The sequence below is a fragment of the Berghia stephanieae genome, chromosome 8, assembly GCF_034508935.2.
Source record: "Berghia stephanieae isolate SIO BIC M18660-M18661 chromosome 8, UCSD_Bste_1.3, whole genome shotgun sequence".
NCBI lineage: Eukaryota > Metazoa > Mollusca > Gastropoda > Nudibranchia > Aeolidiidae > Berghia > Berghia stephanieae.
This window is the reverse complement of record NC_088367.1, coordinates 720,211-740,683: the sequence shown is the minus strand read 5'-3', so window position 1 is coordinate 740,683 and position 20,473 is coordinate 720,211. Positions and strand designations below refer to the sequence as shown.

The window sequence follows — 20,473 nt, the reverse complement described above, 5'->3', positions numbered from 1 at the left end:
GGAGGACTGTTGATTTAGACCAAGCCCTTATACATTTGAATCGAGTCGTGTTCCAATTAGGTTAAGGGATCCCACATTTGTGATGTCATTATCCATTCTTGTCAAGTTGGAAAATATAATTAATGCTGCTTTTGTGTGGTCTTGTGGTATGACACTCGTTTTCGGATCGGAAGGTCCTGGGTTTGAGCCTCGCTCTGCACATAGTTGAGTCTTTGGAAAAGGCTTGTTAGTCACATTCTCCCACTGTACTCAGGTGTAAAATGTGTACCTGGCCGTCAACAGTGTTGTCCCTGTCTGAAAAAATTGTAATATCGCCTAACAAGCGTCATGTCACATCCTACATATTAAGCGTTGCTGTTGGCCAGGGACCGCTTGTTAAGTGCTTTGAGCACGTTCTGTGGATATTGTGCTGTATAAAATCTCAAGCTCAAGTTAAATTATTGCTGGTTAACCCTGTCCTTACCACCCATAGGAAAATCCTCACATTTGTTACGATGCAGCCAACAATTCATTTTCTTACTCTGATTTAATTTTGTAATAGTTATAGCTATAAAAACTCAACACTTTTTTTGCAGAGCTCATTTTTATTGAACCTAATATAGCATAAACTCGTTACTATTCTGTTTGAAAAATCTAATTTTGTGTGGGGTGAGTGTGAAGTTTTGGGCAAATTTCCGAAAATAGCTAGTAAGGAGAGGGTTAAACATGAATTGCATATTGAGTGCTGTTGAACTCCTAAAGATAAATGCACCCGTTGTCACATGCATCACTAGTGTCATGGTTATGGTTTGAGATTTGCCAATAAACATTGCATCATTATGCGAGTGCCTCGTAGGTTAAAGATGGTTTGGGAGTATTTAGAAGTTTTGACACATTGAATACAGCATGATTATGTTGTAGTGTGACCGCCAATAAACAAAAATATTTAGATTTTTAAAAAAAAACTTGGATGATAGATTGAAATAGATTTCTGAATACCCTTTACCTTGGAAGGATTTAGGATGAAAAAACTGTCAATGGTTTAAATCAATTTTCAAAATGCCTGAATTATCCTTTGAGTGAAGGTAAGTATTTATTTATAAAGAAGGAGGAGGAGAAAGTATTTATGAATGCCTTTGGGGGGGGGGGGGGGGTTTTCATATCCATTATCTATTTCATTCATTTTTTTCTAGGTTGGCATGCCAAAGGGTTGTGGTTGTTTACTTATTGCTGAGATGAGCTCTGCAGGAACTTTAGCCACAGGGGACTACACAAAAGGTAATTTCAAATAGTATATATTTGTGAGTCGTTTTTAAAAATAAATTAAAGCAATGATTACAAATCATTATTTAGGGCTGAAACTATAAACCAAGGAAAACTTAAAATTAAAAAAAAATAGTAATTTAAAAAGCTTTATTATGAATGAGGGGGTCCCGATAGCTCAGTTGGTAGAGCACTCTCTTCACAAGCAAAGGTACCAAGATTGATCACGGGTGCTGTCGAGATTTTTTCTGACACCCCCTGTCCACCCAACAATGATTGGGTAGCTAGGTCTGATAGATCTGGCAGAAAGTACTTTGCTATAGATTAGCGTCTTATCCAAAGGATAGCAAGCAATTGCTATTGTCCGTTTCACGCTATGGAAACCAGGATGAACTCCGGCTTCATGGGCCTCATGACTCTGAAGGACTACTTTTTTTAATTATGAATGAATAGAATTGAAAACTTTATTTCAGACTACTCTTTTGTAAAATTGATTATTATGAATTTTGATGATGAAACTTGGAATTTTAAAAAATAATTCAAGCTTAGAAGAATGTTTTACACTTTTCTTTTTGTTTTCTGGAAAAATGGCATCTTACATAACTTTTATAAACATAATGCATTAAAAAAAATTATTGATATGCTGTATAGATTGGGAAAGTTTCATTACCCATTTTCTTGATGAGTGAAAGTCTTGTAAAACTGTATCACATTTTCTAAATATATAATTTTAAAAAAGTTACTTTATTCATCCCCAAGGGGAATATTTACCCAAGTGTCTAGTCTAAGGGAAGACTTGGAATAGCCAGATAGAGTAGTTTATCAGAACCACGAGGCCTGTAAAGCCAGAGTTTATCCCGGTTTCTATAGCTTGAAATGGACAATTGAAATTGTTTGTTATCCTTTGGTTAGAACGCTAGTCTATTGCAAAGTACTTCCCACCAGATTTAACAGACCCAGCTACCTAATCACTGCTGGGTGGACAGAAAATATCTTGACTGCACCTGGGATCGATCTCGGTCCCTTTGCTTGTGAAGCGAGTTTTCTACCAACCGAGCTATTGGGACCCCCCCCCCCCCCCCCCCCCCCCCCCCCTCCAAGGGGCTAGATGACTTACTCAAGTGTGGTGGGAGAATTGAACTGTGAATGAAGTATGAAGTAAAGATCATACTCCTGAGCCAAACAGCCTCCATCCCTTAAAAACATGAAACAAAATTAATTTCAATTTATTTGGCTCTCCCAACAGCGACTGTTCAAATGGCCGAGGACAATTCTGATTTTGTTGTTGGTTTTATCTGTCTGGGGAAAGTGTCTTCCAATCCATCCATGATTCACATGACACCCGGTGTGTATGAAGTTTATTTTCTTTGTACCATGTGGAGCTTTGCCAAGATAGTCTTGGCTCTGTCACAAGAATAGAACATATAGATTAATTTTTATTATTTTTGTTGCTGTTATTGTTGCAGTCATTCTTTTTGTTCTTCCTCCTCCGCCTCCTCCTCATCCTTCTTCTTCTTCTTCTTCTTCTTCTTCTTCTTCTTCTTCTTCTTCTTCTTCTTCTTCTTCTTCTTTTTTCCTCTTCTTCTTCATCATCTTCTCCTCCTCCTACTCCTCCTCCTCCTTGCTTATGCAATCTACCTCTTTTCCCTGTTTGAATAAGTCTACTATGACTTAATTCTTGCGTGCTTGTAAATGCAGATTTTATTTTTTAAAAATTAATCCCTCATATTTCTATTGAACTGATGCTGTGTTGCATGTTCAAATAAGTGTTCTCTAATGTCAAATGAGGAGAGCAAGCTTGACTATATATATATATATATGCTGTTCAATCGTTGCGGAAAAGGGATTATATCAAATTGTACTATGATGAATTGAGAATCCATATCTGATATCTACATTAAAAAAAGAGTTGCCTATAAGATTTGTATGTCTACAAATCCCTGAGCACCAACAGTCCCTCCTATATTAAAGACCTTCTAAACATATATGTCCCCAATAGAAACTTGAGGTCAAGCAATGACCAATCAATCCTAGTCAAACCTAAGCCATTGCGTAAAATAGGTGAACAATCTTTTCAATTTTCGGCCCCCCATTTTTGGAACTCTCTCCCATCACACGTGAGATGCTCGGATTCGTTGACAACGTTCAAATCTCGCTTAAAGTTTTATATTTTTGCGTCATAATGTTGCAATCATATTTTGTTGTTGTTAAATTGGATTTTATCACTTTTCCATCAAACTTGTCTTACTGTAATATGTTTTGTTTTATATCACTGTAAAGCGCTTAGAGCCTGTGACAACGGGGTAAAGGGCTATATAAATGTCATTTATTATTATTATTATAAAATGTATATTTGAATTTCATTTCATCAGGAGTTCAGCTCCAAGCAGGTACAGATGGTCTTGGTCAGCAGTACTTAACCCCTGAGGAGGTTGTCACCAACAGGGGTACTGACGTCATCATTGTAGGCAGAGGGATTTACCAAGATGCCAACCCGGCTCGGGCAGCCCAAGAATTTCAGAAAGCAGCCTATAATGCGTATTTGGCCAGGCTTGGGAATTGATGATTGGATAAAATATTTTATTTTTGACCTCTTTTTTGGGGGGTCCATTTGTTGGGGGTTGGGGGGGGGGGGGTTGAGTGATGATTTTTTTTTCACCAGTGTTTAATAGAATTATCTAAAATATCCTTTTGGGTTCTTTTATTTAAAGGGTTCAAGTCCAGATTGCGAGATTTGAAATGTGTGATTTGTATTGCTTCCGTGTAAGCTTTATCTGGATTTTTATAACATATCCAACTACATCCGGGCAAGCCATGAAAGGATTGGGAAAGGGTGTACAGATGTTGAAAGGAAAAATGGAATTGATGTATTCATGATCATTACCATGTTCTTCAGTGATGTGATGTGCCAGGAGAATAACGCGCTGCTTTATTAAAAAATTTGTGTTTCTGAAAAGATTTGTTCTTTAAAAATTAGCTTGTTTTAGCTAATTTTATCATTTTCTGCAGTTCACTTTGAAAATGGCAGTCATGTTGGATAGTAAGGTGGTCATAGTTATGTACTTTTGGTTTTCGTTCTATGATTCCCAGCTTTTTCATTTTGAAATTTTTTTAATGACCTCCTGAAGTAGATGTTTTGTATTAGACAGAAGTGCAGAGGTATGTTTTGCAATCATTTATTTTTTTTCATTCACATTACGTATCTAATATCCTATCATCTTACCTTTGCGCTGCTTAAAATTTAAAGAGTACCCACAAACAGAATTTAACTTTTTTTTATAAAATCTCTCACGAACAGAATATCTCTTTTATCAAAAGTTAATCTTTTGTTTGTTCATTTATTGTTTTGTGACGTAAATCTCAAACTTGGTGAAACTTCAGATAATCACGGCAAACAGGGTTGCTATTATTTGAGGTAAATTGTAGTCCAAGATAGACGCACAATTATAATTTTTGCTTTGGTATTTTTCAAAGTTCAAAATTGGTAATATTTGAGGATATGGTGAGATTATTGATGGTGAGATTATTGATGGTGAGATTATTGATGGTGAGATTAGTGATGGTGAGATTAGTGATGGTGAGATTATTGATGGTGAGATTATTGATGGTGAGATTATTGATGGTGAGATTATTGTTAGAATCCAATTGAGGAAATTGAATTAGCTTTCCAGGGATTAATGGTCTTTGTGGAAAAGGAATTGCCGTTTAATCCAAATGATCATTATTTCAATATATCTTTATTGTCCATAAATATGGCAATTTGTCATTTAGTTACACTTGTTATAACATTATATGATAACTTTAATATTTACTGATATTTCACTTCTTCCTATTATTTCTCTCTATCTCTCTCCCTCTCATTCTCTCACCCATGCGCGCACATGATAGAACTTTGCCATGTTTCACACTTGAATTGTTTTTGTTCTACTTTGGCAAGATTATCAGACCCATTTTATTCCCTTGGAAAATATTGATGATTTCTGATGGCTTTCTTTGATAGACAATCTATATTGAGTCTATAAATAGATAATTATTAGAAGACATTTTTCTTCTTCTATGAATACTTAACAATGGCATCCTACAATGTCATTTGGAAGTGCCGAATTTTTAAAAATAATTTTTCAAACATTATGTCACATAATAAACAATAAAAAATATGTAGGGATTGCTCAACAGCCACATCCATGTACCTATATTACTATTTAACTTGTGATAAAATACATGAAGTCGGATTCTCATTTTATAATCAGTTCACTCCTGCTTTGACTTAGATACCTTTGACTTGACTTAATGATGTAGGTGGTGAGCCTGAGCATCCAAGATACTTGCCCTAGACAATTACCCAATGGGCATGAAAATGCTTGTTGTGTGGAGTTATAAAGTTATTGTTTTACACAATCGTGTATGTTTTAACATCGAGATTACCATTTTCCTTCAGCAGTGCAATTTGCAGAAGTGGTGCTTTAGTACATTTCAAATATTTATATGGGTATCTATATAATTTTGCAGTTTTATAAATAATTTTGTTCTCATTTTCATAATCAGATGAAACTTCAAAGACTGGGTGGGATCTTCTTGATCTCTCATGGTGGACAGAGATGTCATTTACTGTGCCTCTATCCCCCATATGTTTTTCCTTTCCATGTTGCTCTCTGTCTTTGTTCTAAATTGTGATCGCTTGTTTTTTCCTGGCCCTAGCAAGGGTCCTTAGCTGGGAGGGAGTCAAATGTAACTTCAAGTATCTTTTTTTGAAAGATGATATTTTTTTCCTTGTAAATCATCTCTTTGTTATGTGCCGTTATTGTTATTGTTATAAGTCCTAGTTTTAAACTCATTGCACTTTGTAAACATTTGAGTGTATCCTTCATAGCGGAATTCATTGGACTTTTAGGTAATGTCAAAACAGGTGCATAGGTGTATTGCCAATAGAATCTTCTGTTCCCGATTTGAACCAGTCCTTCCTCTTTGTCTTGCTTTTTCTTGGTGCTTTCACTTCAGATCTACAACTTTTCCTCAGTATCACTTTCCTTTTTTCTGGCACTGAAATGCCGTCATTGCGTCACTAGTGCCTTAAAGCCCCTTAACAAACACCTCTTGAATTAAAATAAATTACATATCAACATTTTCTGTTCCTTTCACTTCATCTGTATTGAAGCATTTTAACATAATTTTTTTTAAAAAGGGGAAATATTTAATTGAAATCCAAACTTTTCAGAGTGAAAATCTGCCTTTTTGTTTTGTTGCACTATCTATCGTAGCATTTTAATGTTATTGTGGCAAGCTCAAACAACTGAATTCTTTAATTTCATTGTTACCTGACTTTTGAATGAAAGACCTTATGAGATTTACAATGTGAAAGATATTACAATTATTATGTTTATTTTTGTTATTTTAAAAATATAATTTCATGCTTTGGTTATAAACATTAGATAACTTTGGAAAATCTCCATTTTTTATTGTGCCATTCCCTTTAAGACTTATTTCAATTAAAATATATATATTTTTTCTTTTCTTTTTACTGTAATTTTATGATCTTTGTCTTCCTTGAAAACCATAGAAGATATGATTGGCGATACTAATAAACCTTACATCAAAGATGTTTGTGTTTTGTTTTTGTTTTTCTTCTGATTTTGTCACATTGATCGGAATCAATGACGCCAGTAGCTCAGTTGGTAGAGCACTTACTTCTGAAGGAAAGAGGTATGGATGACAGATGCAGTCTGGATTCTTTTTTCTGATGTCACTGTCCACCCAGAAGTGATAGGGTAGCTGGGTCTGTAAGATGTGGTAGAAAGAACTAAGCGATAGACTAGCAACTCATCCAAAGGGTAGCAAGTAATTGCTTCTGTCAGTTTCATACAACAGAAACTGGGATGAAATCTGATTTCATGGTTTTGTGCGTGGCTATAGAGGACTACTTTGACATATTATAATTTCTTGGTGGTATTTTTTGTCTTGTAAATCATCTCTCTGTTATGCACTGTTTTATGTTTTGTTTAATATTATATATGATTTGGAAACATTTGAGTGTATTCCTCTTGGATTGTGTGTTCTTGGAATCTACATCTGTTTCCTGTTTGAACTAATTCCCCTTTGTCTTATCATTTTTTGGGGTGCTTTAATTGAAATTCTAGAACTTTTTACTATCCCAATGTCTTCCTTTTTACTGGCGCTGATATGACCTTAATGTGTTGCAATCGCTGTAAAACCCTTTTAAAAAAAAACAAAAAAAAAAAACATATAATTATTGCATCTCCTGTCAGGTGCTGACTAGGTCCTCTTGTGTTGCCTTCTGACTGTGTTACAGTGACTGACATAATCAGTCCGATTGTGAAACGGTTAGAACTGTGATATTGCCAAGTTTAGTTACTTACAGACAAAAGACGTCAAGTTTCTACGCCATGGCACAAGACCGAAGGGCTAGAGCTCAGCTAGTCGCTGGTTCCGATAAGTAAGTGAGTACATATGTAAGTAAACATGTAAGTAAATAAGTATGTAAGTAAGTAAATAAGTATGTAAGGTAAGTAAATAAGTATGTAAGTAAATAAGTATGTAAGTAAATAAGTATGTAAGTAAATAAGTATGTAAGTAAATATGTATGTAAGTAAATAAGTATTAAGTAATTATGTAAGGGAGCGTTCACATATTACGTCATCAGCTAGGGGGGAGGGGGGGGGGTCTACCAAATGTTGACATGTGTTGACATGGGGGGGGGGGGGGGGGGTCAGACCCAAGATGATGTCATCAAAACATAGGCAAATTAAGCCTATTTCAAAGTTTGTTCCTTTCAAAACAGCTAAAGATAAATTGCTATGATGAGTATTGCCCATCTCTCAAGAAACAAAATGGGAAAGGGGTATCACTTCTCAAAAGGCGAACTTGCCCTAAATGTTCATTGTATCACTCCTCGATCACAGCAATGAAAGACCATTCACGAAAATGCGGCATACATGAAGAACAGCAAATGGGAGAAAATGATGACGATGAAGATGAAATTGATGATACTATTTATAGTACATTGCCAGAGGTCCAAGGCAGAAACATTTTTGAATCAATTAATTTTATGTTTGGAAATTGAAACAGAAATTCATTCCACTAAAAGACTAATATGCTATAAAATAATTTGCCTCCTATACTATTTTAAATGACACTTTCTGAATTTTTTTTAATAGCACCTGCACCAAGTAGCCTAATTTAAATAATGTTTGTTAGATTTTATCTTTGCAAATTTAAATTTTATGTCCCCATTGTATCGTAAAACATAAATTATCAACAGTTTCTGAAATTAATAAAATGTCTGAATGTGTTTTATCAAACGTTGATAATCAATGTTTATGGTTTGAAAAACGAATAATAAATATTGTGAAATTAAAGTTATCTTTTAGTTTTTATCAAATTAGATGACGTCATCATCTGTTGGGGGTGGGGGGGGGGGGGGGGGTCAGGTCAATGATGACAAGTGATGACTTGGGGGAGGGGGGGGGTCTAAAAAGGGCAAATTTTTTATGACGTAATATGTGAACGCTCCCTAAGTAAGTAAGGAGGCATAAATAGATGATCACTTTTCGTCAGAGTGGAAATTCCATCCTTATGGACAAAGTATTTGCCCCTCGTGTGGCTCAGTGGTAGCGTGTCTTGTCTTGTCACAAAAGTCAAGCTATAATGAGCGAAATCAGTGACATGGCTGGATGAAAATTCTGGTGCCAATTTTGTGCCCATGGGAAAGAAAAGCACTTTACACTCATCAACCCATTCGGTTCAAGTGTATTAGCTACAGGCAATGAATGATACCAGAACACAGAGGGAGTCACACAAACACGCAAATAATAATAATAATACTTTATTCATTCAAATGAATTTTTTGTACTGATATATATATACTGGTGTTTGTGTTTGTGTGTGTGTGGGGGGGGGGGTTTACTAGGTTTGACACGAAAATAATTTTCAAGGACGACAATTGAGGGGGATTGAGTCTTAAATCAACTACTGGCCTACATGCTTCATGTGTGATTTTTTTTTTTTTTTTCAAAGTGCTTTATCAATGCGATATTTACATTTGATATCAGATTTCTAACTGTTCATACTACAATACTACTTTTCGACATAGGGCTTCCGGTGTCAACAAACTTTCACACTTCTCAGTTCACATGCTGGTCGACTTCTCAAAATGTCATCTTCAGATAAATTCTCTTATTCGTCAGGTAAAAATCAAATAACTACTGTGATCAGAATGAGCATGATGTGTGGTCTAGACTAGGGGCACACATTTCTATCTAGTATATGTCCCACTGTCTAAAGTCACTATTTTATCTCGGGGGCGACCTGCGCTAATTTGCCATTGCCAGGTCTAGAATTTATAATCAGAATCTGACGATCCAAATTGTTATTTAGAATGGCAGTTATGGTTTCCTATTTTGTAATGGAAATACTCTTAAACCAACGCAAAATATTGTCCATTACAACAATGTTAAACCAGGAAGTCTGGGCATTTCATGATATTGGGCAGTATCAATCCAACTAGATATCACCAAGCATCAGCCCCTGCCCCTTCCCATTGAATTCAAACACTCCAGAATCAAAAAGAAGATCCAAGATCCCTTCTTTATCAAAACAAAAGTTTGCTATGAAACTGACAATTTTGATGTAACACCCCAACTCTCTAATGGACAACTTAAATTTGAATCGGAATGTAAGTTTCGTCCAAAAGCATTGGTGAAAGTCAATGGATACGGATAATATAACTTATTTATAACGTGGTGTTTTTATGCACCTCCGTTGGCGGTGTATCTTAACGGATTGTTTTTATACATCTCCGTCATGCATGCATATCCCACCCAATTTCATCAGCGATATTGTGTATCTGTATTTGGACATGGCGAAAGTTATATTGTGACATCTGTAGGATGTTTTTGTTAATAAATTTACCAAAAAATAATAATAATTTAAAAAATCGAAATATGAAACCAGAAAATAGAAGTTGCATTGAAGGTAAAACAATGTTTTAGAAAGACCTTATTAAATGTAATGAACAGTCAGGTGGCTCCGTAGCGCAGTGGACAAGGTGTCAGACTCTAACCTTGAAAGTAACGGTTCGATTCCCATGGTAGATATTTTTTTTTTTTTTTTAAATTTACTTTCTTTTTGTTTGCTTTTTTTCTTTCTTTTTTCTTTTCTTTTTTTTTTTTTTCAAAAACTTTTTATCGTGTTCTTAAAAAACTTCGATTTTAATTTTCTAAAATTATTTATTTATTTGAGGTCAGTATTTGTGTGCCATGTTTCTTTTTACTTTTGATTTTTTAAATTATTGTTATTATTCTTTAATTTGTTATCATTGTATAAACGTACATTGGTAATCACTAAGCAGCGTGCTATACTACAATCTAAAACTATTTGAATCTCATGGACATATGCAGCAACATTTTCATTAATTTACCATCACAGCCAACGGAGGTGCATAAAAACGGTGCGTTTTTGTACACCTCCAACAGAGGTGCATAAAATCGCCACCATAATATAATATATTATGATGGAAGTTATATTTTTCCCTGCCTTTCTTTCAAACAGTGCTGTAAAAAGATAACACAAGTGCCCATAAGACACAAACAGACTGTTCTCCTCTCTGTTTATTATGACTGGTAACCATGAGAAACGTTAAAACACTTTATCATCTTTTTTTTTTCTTTTTTTTCAAGACTCGGAAGATGATGATGCTCCAGGAGAGATCAGTTCTTCAGCAGTCAGAAATACAAAATTGTCACAGGTTCGCAGTGACAGACAAATAGATAAAGAAGCCAAAGAAAAGGAGAGAGATAAGAGGAGGCATAGAAATGAAATGTTCACATCACAGAAGGTTTGTTGAAGAGGTGGTTTTTACACTTTTGAAACTTTTGGTAATTAATTTACTTTTGTCTTTGTTATCAAAGCTTTTGAGTGACATGATTGAACCTAGATAATTCAAATAATGATACCCCAAGGAGCCAGTTATTTTGAGTATTAAAAAAAAAAACAACCACAACACCCCCCCCCCCCCCCCCTTGCCAAAAATAACCAAAACACACACACGCAAAACAACAACAACAAAAAGAATTTCTTTTATGCATTCTGACTTGATAATCCAACTATCTACTCATTCCAAAAATATTTCCCGAAATTTTGGAAGTAAATTCTATTTTTCAAATTTTGATGATAAAACTTAGAGCACAATTTTTCACTATTAGATGGTCCCAGTGTCTACACCACTGAATTGTTCTGTAATCAAGTCAAGGGACCAATGAGTATACTACCATATAAGTCCATTCATTATAGGCAACACTAGTGCAGGAAATTTAAATGGCTGAAGAATAATGTTGCTGTCTAACATGTTCTAGTCATGATTCACACTTAATCAGCAGCTTGACCAAAGGTTTCTTAACTTCTACGAGTATTTATTGTAAACATTGTTTATTTATTTTAATCATTGGTCAGTATGAGTTTTTTTATAGGATGAGTGCGCAATTCATAAAAAAGATTGGTAAATTGAGTTATTCACTAAGTTCAAAATTTTAGATGATTTAATGCTCTCCTTACCAACTTTAGGAAAATCGTCACATTCGTTACGATACAACCAACATTTTTCTTCATCAAATTTCTTTTGTACATCATAAAATTTAAAGAAAATGAATGATGTGTTGTAGAGCATGTTTTACTACAGAAATTATGTATGGCAAGAACTTTACTGCTATTATGTTTGAGCGATAAAAAATATATTTTTGTGTTAGTTTGGTGTCAAGTTTTGGGGAAAATTCTGAAAATGGCTGGTAAGGAGAGAGTTAAGGAATCCAGCATGAAATTGTATTGCCAAAATGAATTTTAAATAAAACGCCATAGATTTAAATTTAAAGTGATATGTACAATGCAGGTAAAAGATGAAATATAAATTCAGTTGTGAGACCGATTTTATTGTAAAAGACAGAGGGAAAGAAAAGAAGTTCACCCTTGAAATTATGGCTTGATAGTGTTTGGATCTCTGTGACAATATCAGACACATATTTCAGGAAATGAAAACAAGAAAGCTTAAATCACAAACAAACACTTAAATGTAGCCACTAATGGTCTGTTACTGTCACTCATCATTTTCCAATTTTCTTGATAAATTGAACTCCTGATTAATTTGAACTTTCAGCTGTTTCAGCAATGTTTAGAATAATGCACTCTAAGTTTTTTGACCATTAAAAAAAATCACGTTCATAAAAAGGACTGCATCAATATCTTATTACAGGATGACCCAATACTTGAGCTTTCATAGTGTTTGACCCTGTAGGTAAAGACGACCGATTGACTCATGTCTAAAAACTATTGCATTTTATCCTCTTAGAGATGATTTATCCCATTTTCTGTTCTGCTTTTTATTGTCTAAATGCATTTTTGTTTAACAACAATATGTGGAACATTATCTTGTGTTCATGATTCATAAACATGCCAATTTTCATTCATGACTTTTTTTCATGTTTTACAAAATTTCACACAGAAGGTTGTCTTATGTGTTCTCTTCCTGATTGTATTATTGATAAATGACATTTATTATTTCAGAAACAAAAGCTTGAGACATTTGGGGACAGGGCTCTACCTGAAGACATTTTAGAGGCTGTTTCAGCAAAACAGAACAAATTGGATGAAGGTTTGTGATCTTTTTGATTTGTTAATTATAATCCATAAAATCATTTGCTGAAGTTTAGAGGTTTTGGTTTGCTGTTAGAAAAAATAACCCTGCAAAGTGTTGCATCCGCTTTCTTAAAATTACAGGAATGTAAGAAAAGTCCAAATCTAAACATTATGTTGCTCACCATTTATCCCTTGTAATGTAATTTAGTTTCTTTTCTCCTTCACCTCCTTATTTACAAGTGATGAATAATTCATTGAATAATGATAAGAAACAATTCTCATACCATTTTTTAAAGATTCATTAAATAAATGGTACACAGCATTTTCATTTTGTCTCATTATAATAAGATTTTTATAAAGAAAGCAAACAACAAGATTTTAAATTAAAAGTTGGTTGAAATTTATATTTTTCAGTAAATTGCTATTTGCTTAAGTTAGGTGGATGAATTAGTGTATAGCAAGCCATTTGCCCCACTTTTAATCCATCAGGCACATTTTGTCACATTTGCAAGGTTGGGGACAGCAATTTGACACCCCCACCCCCCCACTACTTCTATTTTTTCATTATACGGGTGATTAAAAAAGTATATGGCAAAACTATTACCAATATTTTATACACATGTGGAGTACATACCTTCAAGTTTTTATTTCATGTTTTATAAATACTCAATGTGGCCACCACCGGCAGCGTGGACAGAATTTAGCTGATATGAGAATTCATCCTAAACGCACCCAACATGTCACAGTGCACCGTGTTAATTGCAGCTCTTATTCGATCTTTCAAGTCAATAATGCTTACGTGGTGGAATATAACCTTGGTATTTAACAAATCCTCACAAGAAAAAATCACACAGTAAGGTCCAGGGGTCAGTCAGGCCAAGCACAGAGAGCAAGGTCTTCAGCACCTCTCTGTTGAGGCACATTTTCATTTTTTAAAAAGCTCTGATCCCAAAATGACACAATTCAGCGACACCGGAAGTTAAACTAACGTTGTACTACAAAATCAAAATTAGATAACTGCTCTATAAAATAACCACTAATTCAGTCCACTCCAATGCTATAGACGTTTTCAACTGCATAATTATTTTATTTTGGTGTATTTTTTTTAGAATCGTACTAGATTGGTTTATATCTGGACTTGAAAGAGGTATTTTTCTTTTAATGTGGTTTTAATGTGCGGCTATGTGGTCATGTGGTATGACACTTGCTTTCGGATTGGAAGGTTCTGGGCTCGAGCCTCGCTCGGCGCATAGTTGAGTTCTTGGAAACGGCATTTTACCCGCATTCTCTCACCGTACTCAGGTGTAAAATGAGTACCAGGCTGTTAACAGTGTTGTCTTTGTCGGGAACAAATTTGTAATATATTGTCTAGCAGGCATCATGTCTCATTCTTGTTACTTGTTACGTGTTGTTATTGTAAAGTGCTTTGAGCACATTTAGTGGATATTGCGCTATATAAAAGCTCACAAGCTCACATTGTTGATTTTTTTTTTGCAATCACCCAAGAGATGGAAAATTTGTTACCTTATGTTGATGATTAGTGGTAAAAGAATAAATATCATAAAAATCAATGTTCTTAAAGTGGCTTTGAATAAAATGTCAGCCTGTGGTTCTTTTGGATTACCTTTTACATCAACTAATTTTCTATTATCTTAATTCTATTGCAGAAGAATTCAGCAATGTAAATGATGAAGATGACAGTGGTGAGGATAGTGATGAAGGGGCAGGAAGTGACTCAGATGAATATGATGATGAAGACGACGATGATGACGAAAATGACTTTATTGCATTTGATTCATCGTAAGTTGATTGATTTCATTCATTTTTTTTTTGTTTGCATCATCCTCCTTTTGTATAAAAGATTTCTTTCAACTTCATCCAGGATCAAATGTGAATCTGTTTTGTTGATTTTTTTACTCCCTGTATTTCTATCTTTTTTATTTCATTCCTTTTTAAAAGAAAAATTATTATTATTATAATTATTATTATGTTTATTATTATGTTTATTATTGTCATTATTATTAGATTTGTTTGTTTTAAGTCTTTTTTATTTTGTTATGTTTTATAAAAAAAAAAAGAATTCTAAAGTGTAGTTTGACAGATCGCTGACATTGACACGTTTTTTCTTTCCCTAGTGCAAAGGAAAATGCTTTGAATGTTGTTACAGTTCAAGAATCTAAAAAGAACACATCCAGTCTTGAAAAGGCATTAGCATTCAGAAATACGCGGCTCTTCTCAGGGTCAGAGGCCCCTCATCGATGTTCAGGTAAGCTTTAAACAAGAGGTGAAACTGTAATGCGGCTACGTGGTCTAGTGGTATGACACTCGCTTTCAGATCGGAAGGTCCTGTGTTCGAGCCTGGCTCGGCGCATAGTTGAGTTCTTTGAGAAGGCTCTTTACTCACATTCTCTCATCGTACTCAGGTGTATAATGAGTATCTGGCCGTTAACAGCGTTGTCTCTTTCGGAAAAGGATTGTAATATCGCCTAACAGGCGTCATGTCCTGTCCTACATGTTTAGTGTTGCTGTTGGCCAGGGACCCCTTGTAAAGCACTTGAGCACGTTTAATGGATATTGCGCTATAAAAAAGCTTAATTTATTGATTTCCTTCTGGTAAATGGTCTTCCTGTATGTAGGTGAAAAAGTCCAACAAAAGTAAAAGCCTTTGTTCAGGACTTCCATCAAATTAGTTGTTGATGGTGTGGCATGGGTACACAATCAACAGTACTTTGCAATCTGCATAAAGTCAACTTCGGATTTAAGTCAACAGCTCTTGTTTGTCCCCAATGTTCTGTTCTTTATCTAAATGTGTTCCATTGATAATAGATAAAGCATGCCTGCCAACCCTTCCGCTTTGGGCGGAATCATTCCTATTTTCACTCTTCCTTTTTGTACTGTTCCGGCATTGTCTCTAAAATTCCGATTTTCATAAAATGATGAAATGGTAAGAAGAAAAAAAAAAAAAAGAGCAAAGAGGTGTGTGTGTGGGGGGGGGGGGGTGGTTGGTGGGGTGTGTGGGGGGGTGGGGGTGTGGGTGTGTGGGGGGGGGTGGGGGTGTGTGTGTGTGTGGGGGTGGGGAGTGTGTGTGGTGGGGGGGTGGGGGTGTGTGGTGGGGGGAGTGTGTGTGGGGGGGGTGTGGTGGGGGTGGTGTGTGTGGGGGGGGGTGTGTGGGTGGGTGGGGAGTGTGTGTGGGGGGTGGGGAGTGTGTGTGGGGGTGGGGTGGGGAGTGTGGTGTGTGGGGGGTGGGAGGTGGTGGGGGGAGTGTGTGTGGGGGGGGGTGTGTGGAGGTGGTGGTGTGGGGGGTGGGAGTGTGTGTGTGGGGGGAGTGTGTTGGTGTGTGGTGGAGTGTGTGTGTGTGGGGGGGGGAGTGTGTTGGTGGTGGGGGGTGGGGAGTGTGTGTGGGGGGGTGGGGAGTGTGTGTGGGGGGGTGGTGGGGAGTGTGTGTGTGGGGGGGTGGGGAGTGTGTGTGTGGGGGGGGGGTGGGGAGTGTGTGTGTGTGTGGGGGGGGGGGGGGTTTTAAAAAGGTGAAATTCCTATTTTTTGTCTTAAATTCCTATTTTTAGGTGTTCTGATTCCACTTTTGGAATGTGAAGGGTTGGCAGGTCTGGATAAAGTCAACCTTGCTTTAAGTCAACCAATCTTTCTGATCCAGCACTGTTGGTTTTATCTTAGGGTTCCATTGTACTTATATTGACAGTGTCATTCGAAGACCTTCGGGTTTTTTTTTTTACTATGTGACATAATTAAAGATCTTGAATATCAACACAGATTTATTTTGTCCTACACTGCAGCTATTTTTTTGTATGCCAATTAAATTCATGTCTACAGATTATTTTCCCATCCAGACTCAGAGCTTTTTTTTTTTTTTTTACAATTCTCGGAGATTCAAATTGACTCCCGTTTTATCGGTCTACTATTTATCATTTTACAATTGTGATTCTTGTTAAAATAAATAAAATTGCATCGGAGGATAGCGGGTGGTTGGATGGGAGCATCACCCTTGAATCATATACCTATGATGTTCGCATGGGTGTACGATCCGATAGTGTTGTCGTTTCTTCTTCTCTTTACTAGCCTATCCTGCTTCTTTGGTTTGTGATTGTATTTTTGACAGGGGATATTTTTTTTCCTGTAAATCCTCTGCCTGTTTGTTCTTGGTTATTTATAATTTAGCTTATGATATCTTTAGGTTATGATTTTGATTGACATTTGTACTATTTTTGTTAGATTGCTTGTTTTTTTGTTTCAGCGGTCTCTCATATAACCTCAATTGTGTTGGAAGAGACCTAAAGCAACAAACAAAATTGCATCGGAGGATATTTATTTTCTCTAAACCTGGTTTATATCATATATTCAAATTTGGAAAGAAAGACCTGCCATCTCTTCTGATTTTATCACAATATCAATGATATCATTATCCCGACTTCAATGAAATCTCTAATTTGCTCCTCAATTTTCCTGAATACTATATATGACCTTGAACCAAAAGATTGCTTTTGTAACATTTGACACAAAAAAAACATCATTGGGTTATTTTGAAGAGCTGTTGAAAAAGTTATGTTTCATAAGTTTCTCTGGAATGAATAATGAAAAAATAACGCAAAGACTGAGGATCTGGCACTAAAGGCATAGCAGAAATAACATTTGTAAGTTTGGATGAAGTTGGTTCTGTTGGTGCTAGATTGTCATTGTCTTTTTTTATTATTATTATTTGATATTGTTGAATTTAGAGAAACTGATGAATAAGAAGTTCTTCACTATTTTTTCGTAATAATTTAATAATAGTGTTATTTTGTGTCAAATGTCATAGGGGCAGCGTAGCTCAGCGGTACGGTCTTTGCCTCCTACCGTAAGGTATTGAGTTCGATCACCCACTGCTGCGCTGTGTGGCCTTGAGCAACTCACCTCGCCTTGGCTCAATTTGCAGCGCTGCACTGCGACTAACGCCTGGGTTATTCCAGTCTTCCCTTGGAATAGACCCTAGAGACAAATTTCCCCTATGGGATGAATAATGGGAGTTTTGTTTATTTATATTTTTTAAAAATATTTGGCGGGGTCAGGGCAAATTGACATGTTGTCTGTGTATTTTTTTGTCCTCAGTTTTATTTATTTAGCTGCCCTACATACCAATAGGCATAATGTGCAGTAAGTAAGTAGAGTTTATTTATTTGGAGGTGCTTCAAGTCTAGAGTAAAATGTAAAGGATTAAAGGGAATTTTTTTGCCAATATATAATGACCCTTGATTATGTTTTCTTTCCTTTTAACCAGCTAACAAGAGAGAAAGGACTGATGGAAAAGAAAAAGATGCTACACGCGAAGTGACAGGAACAGATTATTTAATCTCTGTACATATCTAAATACATATTTTTATGAGAAAAGGAACTTGAGTTTTTCTGGTTCTCTGTCAATTGACTAACAACCCCATTGACTCATTGACATCCTGACTTTAATTCTAACAGTGCTATTATCCATGAGGCCATAAGAGTGCATTTTCTTGTAGCACACAAGTGTGATGTAAAGAACATGTACACAATATCATCACTGTAAAAATATTAAGACTTTGAGCAGCAATCGACTGAATTTACTTAGTTGGTTCCTCAAGAGGAGGCATTGCAGAAGTCAAGGGTTTGGAATTGTCACATTTTGTGTCCAACTTTCTTATGATTTGGAGGGTCAATGAGGATTTGGGAGTTTGAGTTTATCCCAGTCTCTGTAGTAAAAATCGATTGCTAATCTCTGGATAGTGTGTTACCAGTAGTGTTTTGCAAAGTATTGTCTGTCCAACTCAACATACCCAACTGGATAATCAATGCTCTGTGGACAATAGAATATTTTATCAAATTATTTTAATGGTAACGCTATCTTCTGTATCCAACGTTAAGCTGGAGAAAAAGATATATTTTAAGACCGATGTCATGTACTGTTATGTCTTACACTTTGATGTAGAGAGTAGGGAGTTGCATTCTATTGTGAGCATTTCAAATGAATTGTTTTATTAATTATTGTCGGTGCAAATTAATGTTTGGTAAAGAGGACAATAAATTTATGATATGTAAATAATCTTGTGCTCTGAATCTACATGGCTGTTGAGAAACATCTAAATTTGTCACAGGTTTTGGCTAAAGTAAGGAACAAAATTATATACCAGTTCTTTGTTTTTGACATATACTATACCTAATGAGTAGCTGTAATGTCATCAACTGTTTTTTTGTTTTCTTTGTACTCTAAAAATTTCAGCACTCTACCATTATGAATAAACGTAATTGTGAATAAAATTTTGCTTTTGATTTTATTATTGAGTCTTTTGTTTATAAGCCTTCATTTGCATGCAAAAAAAATAAATCCTTTATTGAGTCAGGGTTTATCTCATCTCTGTAAAGTTAAATAGAAGGTAGCAATTGCTTGCTTCCCTTCAGGTGGGAAGCTCACAAAGAATTTTCTGCCACATCTAATAGACTCAGCTACCCTCTGCAAGGATTGAATGGGGGGATGGAAACTGGCTTAGATTCAATAGTACAATGACTGCTTTGAATCGAAAGTAGTGCTTTTGCTTTATTTATAGGCAAAAACTCTTCCGATGAACCATCCATAATTATACAATAAGTCTTGTCTGTAGTGCCTGTCTGATTTTATATAACCCTGGGTGATATACACTGCCATTAACCAACCTATAATTGCATGATGATATGAATAGATAAGCGTTATGAAATGATAACAATAAATCTTTATATTGTGCTCAAAAAAGTGGCAATTTGTCATTTGGTTACACATTTATAACAATACAATATTGACATAGACACACTCACACAGATGCACACTAGTAACATCGTAGTCATCGAAAAGAAAAAAAAAAAAAAAAAAGGCATCTTGAAGTGGGCCCTTGACGTCCCCATCTTATGGTTCAGGGAAGTCAACTCTTGTATTTCTATCTTCCTTCTCTGTTGCCCCCCCCCCCCCCCCCCCCCCCCTTTTCCTTGCAGCCTAAAATGAGTGTATTTTATTGTTATCCATGTTCTGGTTGTGGGTTTAAAAAAAGTAGAAATGGGGGATTAGTAAGAGTAGAGAACGGAACGGCGGCTACTGATAGGATCCCCTGTTGTCCTATGTGGCTTACCCTATTATTGAATGCTGATAACCATCTGTATCTGTCTGTATGGTTGGCGCTGAAGAAACCAATGGTCTGGTTGAATTAAATTTCAGCGGCGTCCTCATTGGGCGCGGGCCCATGACAGTCGGGCCTTGAAATCGTTTAGGTGTGGTGCCATGATGACCAGTTCATCCAAGCCCATTCCACTCCGAGATAGTTCTAATGAAGAAAGAATTTCTGTAGTTTTGTGTTCTTGTCTGTGGGATTTTGAAGCAGTTCGAATTGTTTGTGGCTTATCTGTCAATGGGGTTTTCGGTTATGTGGTTGGCAAAAGTGAGTGCTCGGATTTTTCTTTTGTTTGGTCGTGGCAGAAGTGGCAGAAGATCAAGGGGAAGGCCACGAGGAACATGGAGAAGAATTAAAGAAGCTGATATACAGAGAAGTGGTAAGACCTGGAATGCGATAAAAAAGTTGGCTCAGGATAGAGTAGGATGGAAACTGTT

At 35.9% G+C, this 20,473-nt stretch overlaps 2 protein-coding genes across 3 annotated transcripts in view; both read left to right on the top strand.

The window, feature by feature from the left end:
• Window positions 1-6,839, top strand: part of LOC144977985 (uridine 5'-monophosphate synthase-like) — a 32,287-nt gene extending 25,448 nt beyond the window's left edge. The window contains exons 9-12 of one of the 2 annotated variants that reach the window (XR_013646446.1): window positions 1,173-1,257; window positions 2,489-2,587; window positions 3,615-4,759; window positions 4,881-6,839. Coding sequence is in view for 1 of the 2 variants with exons in the window: in XM_078923391.1 (XP_078779517.1) it covers window positions 1,173-1,257; window positions 2,489-2,587; window positions 3,615-3,805 (375 nt within the window). In the remaining variant the exon portion in view is untranslated. Of the gene's footprint in view, window positions 1-1,172; window positions 1,258-2,488; window positions 2,588-3,614 lie in introns of both variants that reach the window. The other variant, XM_078923391.1, reaches the window with a different exon arrangement.
• A 2,515-nt stretch (window positions 6,840-9,354) lies between these two features.
• Window positions 9,355-19,158, top strand: LOC144977984 (uncharacterized). The gene is made up of 6 exons (XM_078923390.1): window positions 9,355-9,443; window positions 10,935-11,092; window positions 12,811-12,898; window positions 14,550-14,682; window positions 15,018-15,148; window positions 18,152-19,158. The coding sequence occupies exons 1-6, from the start codon at window positions 9,410-9,412 to the stop codon at window positions 18,238-18,240; spliced, it is 633 nt and encodes a 210-aa protein (XP_078779516.1). The 5' UTR covers window positions 9,355-9,409; the 3' UTR covers window positions 18,241-19,158.
• Window positions 19,159-20,473: the final 1,315 nt, after the last annotated feature.